Below are 8,340 nucleotides of genomic sequence, written 5' to 3' on the forward strand. Positions count from 1 at the left end.
GATTTACAGCTATTCTAATATTTATATTAAAATTTTCTACAAGAATTTAATATTAAATAATAAAAAAATAAATTTTTTTCATTTTTTAAAAAAAATTGAATTGGGGATAATTGAGTAACCTCAGGTAATTAACAAATTTTAAATCAGAGGGAAAATATTAATTTAAATATAAAAACTTCTGTTGGAATAATTCAATATAACATCAAAAATATATGATTTATAAACTGAAAATTTATTATCTGTATCTAAAATTTACATAAAAATAAACGACAGATTTGTTATTGCTACTGTTTAATTTTTGTTTAAATTAATCAAATGTCGATATCGTATAGCTCTTACATTTAGACGAAAATTCTAGTCTTAACTTTCCATATTTCTATCGTCATTAACACGAAAAAAGAAAAGATTAATGCTGTCACATTGTAATTATATTTGTTTTTCGAACATCTACTACAATAAAAAATAAAATCACGCACGTAATTATCATTAAAATGATGATAATTATAAACGTTCTTGATGATGATATATTTGCAAATACTAAATTTTGAATTATAAACAACTCGACTAACAACAATTTACATTTCAAATCAAATACATTAATAAGCACTTTATATTTCAATTTTATTTTCTGTAAATCCAATAAATTTATTATCTCGTTCCCGTAGACACACATTTTGCGGAAATCTTACAGTGATACCGTAAGAAATAATAATATTCGAATTTAACTTTACATTATATTCTCGTTTAGATTTCACTTTTTTCGAGGGAAATTTTTTGACATCAAAAATATAAATCAACCAAAAAGTAAATATTAGTCATAAGGTTTCTGTCACAGGTTAGAAATTTATCTTCAAATTTCCTGGCATCTGTTCCTTCGTCGCTCACAAAGTAACTCAGTTCAGGTGAAAACTCGATATCGGGTTGGACATCTTCAGCGAGGTAAAAGAAAGCAAATAAACGAATTGACCAATATTTTTCTACATACAAATTCGTTTGCAGATTTGCTACTCCCTCTGGATTGCATACGGTGTCAAACGAAAACTGCTTGTTGTCCAAAGAGTTAATATACCCGTTTACGCACATTCGAAAACATTCGCCAAGCTCCACCGGAAATCGAAGAGCCGTGACGTAACAATCTTCCATCACAACTACTTCGCTGCTAAAATATATGTAACCTTCCATCTTTCTGTTTGCGACCATAAAAGGAACTCCACGATTTATGTACGAGAACAAGCTAAAATAATTTATTCCGCTTCTGGTTTTTGTTTCTCGACTGAAGTAACTGGGATACAAGGAAGAATTACCAGTCTTATAAGCATACCAGATATGACTCTTTTCTATTGTGCTTAACAAGTTCATTGTATAAAGACAAGATTGCAATTCGTATTCATTCATGGCAAGAAATCTGACTTTTCCAATAAATGGCTTCATAACATTTCTTATTTCATTTCTTTTCGACTCTTCATTCATCGAATGAAAGTTGACTTCACCCAATATTCTTTTAACTTCTTCTGTGCTCCACTGATACACGGCTCCGAGTAAACGCAATTCACTGACAGATTCATATATCGCTCGAGAGAGCAGTCTATCAATTGTTGCAATTTTACAGCACATAAAGTCGACTGTTGTAAATAGTCTTTCTCCGAGTTGGTCGAAAGCTAGCCAGCAATGATAAGTTATGACTAGATCACCGATCTCACGTGCAAAATCGTGGATTGCGCAGACGGTATGCAGATTTATTTGCCCAATGATAAATAATTTGCATTTCTTACTTAAATGGTCTAACTCGTATCTTAAACTCAGATGATACAGATCGAACCCGTTTGTAATAGAAGTCAATCCGGGATCGTCCGTCTGTAAATAACTGTTTAAAAAATATAAATTATAATTTCTGACAATGTATTGAAATTAAATGTAAGGTAAATATCGTGAAAAACTTACGTAACGAATTGTCTGATGGTCTCGATTGGATAAGGCATAAACAGTACTTTAGAATTTTCAACATATGTAATGAGAAGTTCCAATTGCCTGTTCAGGACTTTACTTAACTGAGCTTCTGATATAACAATTTCTTCGTTTTTTTCGTTTCGGATTCGTATCCCACTCGAAGAAAGCCTAAAACAACAAAAAACGTATTTATTATTACTTCCGAACAAACATGTCTGTTTTACTGTACGGTAGTTGTAGTATTTCCGACAAAGGTGTATGAACAATAAATGCATTACTAATATTTTAAAAATAAATATTAAATTTTTCGTATTCGCACACATCTCTATTGTATGAACAGGGAAGTATTTCGGGATATGCCCTTCAGTAAACTAAGCAGGGACATAGCCTGAAATACAATCCTGTTAACAGAATAAAGATATCCCTGCATATTTTAAAGAAGACGCTTTGTATGATAGATCAGATTATTATTTATCAATAGATGTTAATAATAATATCAAAGTGAACTTTTGATAATGTAAAGATTTTTGTCTATGTCTATTGTTTTTGACAAAGTTTGACGGTTTTTTTGTTAAATAAATGTATCTTCGATTCTTCTTTTATCGCTCCCAGACTAGAATTAAAAAAACAATTAAGGAAAAGAAACAAAGATGTCTGTACAGTTTTCGTTATTAAAAATGTAAATAATACAGAATTTGTGTGTAATTGTTCTGTAATTCTCCACCAACAATAATTGATTTTTATGTAACATATCGTATTCTGAATCTCTATGTGATATAACAGTATATATACAGTATACAGCTAGTTCCAAATTGCGATTTTTTGGAATTTTCGATTATTTTGTTATACAAGCTTGACATTAAAAAATTATTACGTTAACATAATATTAGTCAATCAACATCTATTGTAATAAGTTACTAAACAAGTTCTTTAAGAGGGAGAAGCTGGTGATTTTTTCTTGATTAAGAAATAATATACGAAATTCTACTTTTATAAAAGAATAAACAATTACATGTTATTTTCAGTAACAGATGATAATATCTTTAGGTTTTTTTTCCATCGACACTTATTTCTTATGTTCTAAATCAGTGTTTCTCAACCTCTAACGAATCGTCGCCCCCTTCAACGTAGTATTGCCCCCTTCAATAAAACTATTACGTAGTATCGCCCCCATCACTTCAAAATTCCGATGCGCAGGACCAAGGCTAACGCCAAATTCGTACTGCATTGAATAGACTAGTGACTAGTATATTGTTATTTGTTTAATTATTGTTCGATATAACGAATAAAATATTTAATTATTCTTAATATAATGTTTTACTATATCACTCAGAAAATTTTTTCGCCCCCCAAAATATAAATTGTTACTAATCGCCCCTCAACATGGAAAAAACGCCCACATGGGGGCGATATCGCCCCCGTTGAGAAACACTGTTCTAAATAAACGGACAACGTTGCCCCGTAATTAGGTAAAAATTAAATTTTGTCCTCGTGTGTGTCTGACACTCACACAATACATAATTAAAGTTTACACTACAAACTGAAGAAAAAAAAAAGCCTTTAACTGATAAGTTATCAGTTAAAGGCCCACCGAGCGCTTCGAGTTGCATTGCTTCTGGCTATTCCATGCCGGGTGGCATCAAGTGGTATCTTCGTCGCTTACGAGGAAAAGCAGTGTATAACTTAACACTGTCGTACCTATGTATTTATTCTAAACATGATTTCTCTCGCTTTGTAGACCGATAAATACTACACAGTTCGGATAAGTGAATTTCTCTGTAATGTTATTTGGGACTTTCATGTGAAACTTGTAATCATTGAACAAATAACGTTTATAATGTTCTGCTATAACACGTGTTAGATCTATTCTTTTAAAACATTTTGATTTAAATATGAATAATTTCCAACAAAATATATTGTAAAATTATTGGCATCAAATTAATCTTAATCAAATCTTTGTACAATGTGTAATTAATTAACTCATTCGTTCATCTGCCCTAAACAAATAAATAGCACTTTTACATTTTAGAACTCAACGTCCCACCTACTAGTTGATGGAACTGAAGGATCCGCGATTTACGTGTCGACAAACACTGAACTACCGGAATTATCTTTTGTAGAAAAGAATGAGTATTAATCATTTGTATATTGAAAATTAAACAAAGCTTATTAACTGAAACTTTAAAGACCAAAAATAAATTCACCAGGAGAAGAGAAATTTTAAGCTAATTAAACCCTTTGACTCCTAAAAGTGGAAGAGTCTATTTCTCGAGTTCGAACATTGTAAACAGACGGTTATTTACTCAAGGGAATAAACTGTTTGTGAAGTTTTGCTTAGTCATTGTCTCCATTAAGACAATTGAAACTTTTGTTAGTTCATATATTCTAGAAAATTTATTCATAAAAATTCACTAAGAGTATGTTCATTTAAAGCGAATATATGTGATGAAATAAATACAAATAACACACAAAAAATTAACTTATGTCATTTATCACGTTATATTTTAAGCTCTCGATAGCAGTACATCATCGCTTTCTCTCAATTTTTATTATAAAAGAGACACATACGATAGTCAATTGCAAAACAGGTAAAATGATTTTGCGCCCACACATCTAGAAACGCAATAAACAGAAAACAATACAACTACTTACTGACTCTGCACCTGTCGATCCGCCATTTCCTCGGCTCGTTTCCGCACTGAACTCTCGAGTTGACGTCGAAGAACGGAGGCAACAGCGCTTAGAAGTAGAAAGAAATCATCACGGTAATTGGCTGGAGATGCCCCATGACGTCACCGCCGCTCCGCANAAAAAATCCAAGTAAAATACATCAAATATTGTGAACACTATAAATAATATAAAATAACTACATTTATAATTATCGCTAAGAGACCTGTATTTCATTGATGCTTTTATAAATAACTAGAAACTATTTTCTGCCAACTAATGAGATACAACGCGGTTTTTAATTAATGGACGTAAAATTAAACCGATAGATAAAGGAAAGTGTGCCTTAATTTGTTTACAATAGGTACCAACTTACGATAAATAAACTGTAGACTTATAACGACAGCATGAAGTATACACGGTTCACAGAAATTATTTAAAAACGAAAAGAATCCTTTGCTCGCGCGTAAAAACGANACAATCAATTTACATAATCATAATTTACATCTTGGTGCGTTAGTTTTATATTGACACGATTATTGTTTCGAGTGTCGTTGGAGTAAATTTGGTTTTCTTTTTACACTATAATTTTTAAATTTGTTATATTGTCTGAAAGTCGTAGAAAATAAATAAACGGAAATGTTGGAAATTATATGATTTCTTGCAAATATCAAACTTTTAAATATTTATATTAATTAAGAATCGCTTTGCTATGGCGTTTCATGTGAGAATTCAAACTATATTTGTAAGCGAACTTTTGTAAACAATAATCGCGCTTTGATTGTTTCNTTTCTTGCAAATATCAAACTTTTAAATATTTATATTAATTAAGAATCGCTTTGCTATGGCGTTTCATGTGAGAATTCAAACTATATTTGTAAGCGAACTTTTGTAAACAATAATCGCGCTTTGATTGTTTCTCTCCCATATGAATTCGTGGACGCCTTAATTAATTAACACGAATTGCATATTTCTTCTTTAACACAAAAATAAACCTACGATACAGCCAAAACATAAATCAAAACTTTTCGGTTATGTTTGAGTACAAGGTATGGAAAACAAGGAAACTTTAAAATGTAAATTTTCGTCTACAAGTACGTATTTTCTAATATCAAAAGTTATTATACTGGCTTTACAAACAATGCTACAGAGTTTCACAGAAAACAATTTTTTGTTTTATTTAATATACTGGACACAGTCATAATATTGCATTTCGGACTCTTTCGTCTCCCTTCAGCAGGTATTTTTGTAGTACATTCTATATAAATTAAAATAATAAAATAATTACATTTTGGTGTTATATTATTTCATACAATTGTTGTGTTTTAATTTTATTGAATATTTAATCATTTAATAATTAATACGGAAACTTTACCTTATTGTTAAAATAAAATTCATTTAATATATTTAACTTTGCTTTCTTTTGTGTGCAGAAGCAATGTTATCAAAATCTGAATATTCGACATTTAACTGAATGACAAAATAACTTATTGGTATAGAAAATACGTTTAGTATTATAACGATTCGAAATTACAGTTTAATAACAGCGTTTGAAATAAATTACAAATAACATTGTTAATAAAACCTGTATTAACATCTTTCGCTTTTTTGCATGCGAACGATGTTACCAAACGAAAAAGTTAAAATATTCGTATCAATTGAAGAATGTCAATTATAACTACTGTGAAAACAAATAAAACTGCTTTATTGTATGTCTGTATATATGTTAAATAAAGAGTTTTATATCGTTTAATACATCGGCACGAAATTTTTCAGAAATATTCATCAACACTATAGATAAAATACTGTGTGGGTTCTCACTTCAACTGTCTTTAAAGCCCACTTATTTTAAATAATCAATTTAATAAATGTACATTTTAGTTACTAAGACTATTGTCTTTTTACCTTCTCCCAACAAAACTCACCAACCCCATCCACGAAAACTCCGAGCAACGTCAAGCGAATGCAGCAAGTTGTTTAAAAATATATTTTCAGAGTTGAAAAAAATATTTATATTGTGGGTTATATTATTCTAATGAAATTAATATTAAAAAATAATCAAAAAATTTATGAATGTAATTCTGATAAACCACATTTAACTATTCAAAAACTTTAGATTTATTAATTTATTTATTAATTTATTACTTTGTATGCATAAAAGAGAAATGTATACGATGTTGCACAGTAACATTTAATAAATTTCAATTATCCTGGTAAATACTAGTGTGAGCTCGAGGGGTTTGAGTTCGAAAATTTTTAGGGTTAACATTTTTTTCATTAGAGGATAGAAAAAAATATAACGGAAATAGATCGGATGTGGAATCTTACACATCGTCCGTTTGTCAATTAGTCAACGTGCACGTGGTAATTAGTCAGCATAACGAGTGAACGACCNTATTGTTCTATAAATTATATAGTCCACTAGAAAATCTACATAATTGCTTTTTATAAGAATTTTATCGTTTTTGATAGTTAATTAAATATTGGGAATAAAACATTATTAATTTCAAAATTTGTCGTTTTTGTAAAAAGTTTCTGCAGTTTCTGACCTTGCTTGACTTGCGTACCATTTGAAAGACAATTTTCGAAGCTTTGTTTTTTATTTTCGCTAGTTTAATGTGAATGTTCATCGAACAATAACTTTTTGTCAATTAAACAGCGCTGTTCAATAACATGTAAAACAGTATAACAATAGAACGTGTTATTGCGATATCGCAAGAATATAAAAGCGCTATTGTACTAAAGAAAAATGTAATTCGGTGTCTTCGTCCTATTTGTAAATAATTACAAAATGAATAAAAAACCATATTTAATTTTCTTATTATCGGTTTTATAGAAAATTATCGTATAATAAAGCGATTGAAATACTCGATAAATAATGTAATTCGGGAAAACAGACTCGTAAAAAATAGTGATATTTTAAAAATTACACGAGTTTCATAATGTCTTTTGTAGTCAGAAAAAATAGCGGCTGTGTTTTAAAACATATATCAGTTACATTTTGTTTAAAATTATCAATGATTTAAAAGCAACCATGTAAAGTTGTCGATGTTTACATTGATCCAAATATGAAATAATTTTTTCTCAAATTCTGTTAGAAAGAAGTTACAGATTAATCAAAAAATCGCTGTATAACAAGTTCTCGCAAAAAATATTTAAGAGGCTACATTTTATAAATTTTTTTCATTACTTTCTTTTAGAAATAACAAAGTAATAATTCTATGTGCAGTTAATTTTATATGCGTTTTTATACTAAATGATAAATAGATATTAAACATGAGATAACAAAGGTCTTATTGTCGCGATATTGAAAATATATTGAAAAGCGCAATATTACTGTAGAAAAATGCGGTATTTCATTTATTTCTGCTAAAAATAACAGGTAATTAACCGGCTTCGACATAAATGTAATATATAATTACGCAAGGCAACACATTTAACTTACGTTTTTTTTGTGTGCAGAGGCAATGTAATCAAAATCTGAATATTCGCGTTTTAACTAAATGACAATAACTTATTGGTAGAAAGAAGACGTTAAGGATTATAACGATTCAAAATTACAGCTTAATAACAGCGTTTGAAATAAATTACAAATAGCATTGTTAATAAAAATTGTATTAAAATGTTTCGCTTTTCTGCATGCGAACGATGTTACAAAACGAAAAGTTTAAGATATTCGTATCGATTGAAGAATATCAATTATAACTACATTCAAACGAAAAAAAA

General features: G+C 29.5%; 1 protein-coding gene across 1 annotated transcript; it reads right to left on the minus strand.

The window, feature by feature from the left end:
• Nucleotides 1–234: 234 nt before the first annotated feature.
• LOC111638047 lies at nt 235–4,724 on the minus strand. Its single transcript, XM_023383679.1, has 3 exons — nt 4,600–4,724; nt 1,942–2,115; nt 235–1,864 (listed from the first exon to the last, which is right to left on the minus strand). Exons 1-3 carry the CDS (start codon nt 4,623–4,625, stop codon nt 781–783), a joined length of 1,284 nt encoding a protein of 427 aa, XP_023239447.1. The 5' UTR covers nt 4,626–4,724; the 3' UTR covers nt 235–780.
• Between the last annotated feature and the right edge of the window lie 3,616 nt (nt 4,725–8,340).

Source organism: Centruroides sculpturatus, unplaced genomic scaffold (assembly GCF_000671375.1).
Source record: "Centruroides sculpturatus isolate CEXI.00-Female unplaced genomic scaffold, Cexi_2.0 scaffold1077, whole genome shotgun sequence".
In the NCBI taxonomy this organism is placed as follows: domain Eukaryota; kingdom Metazoa; phylum Arthropoda; class Arachnida; order Scorpiones; family Buthidae; genus Centruroides; species Centruroides sculpturatus.

Bases quoted from the DNA above. Each gene is read 5' to 3' on its own strand.
- LOC111638047 (XM_023383679.1), bottom strand. From the start codon at position 4,625: ATGGCGGATCGACAGGTGCAGAGTCA. The intron at 2,116-4,599 runs GTAAGTAGTTGT...TTGTTGTTTTAG, and splicing joins GATCGACAGGTGCAGAGTCA to GCTTTCTTCGAGTGGGATAC. The intron at 1,865-1,941 runs GTAAGTTTTTCA...TTTTTTAAACAG, and splicing joins ACCATCAGACAATTCGTTAC to TTATTTACAGACGGACGATC.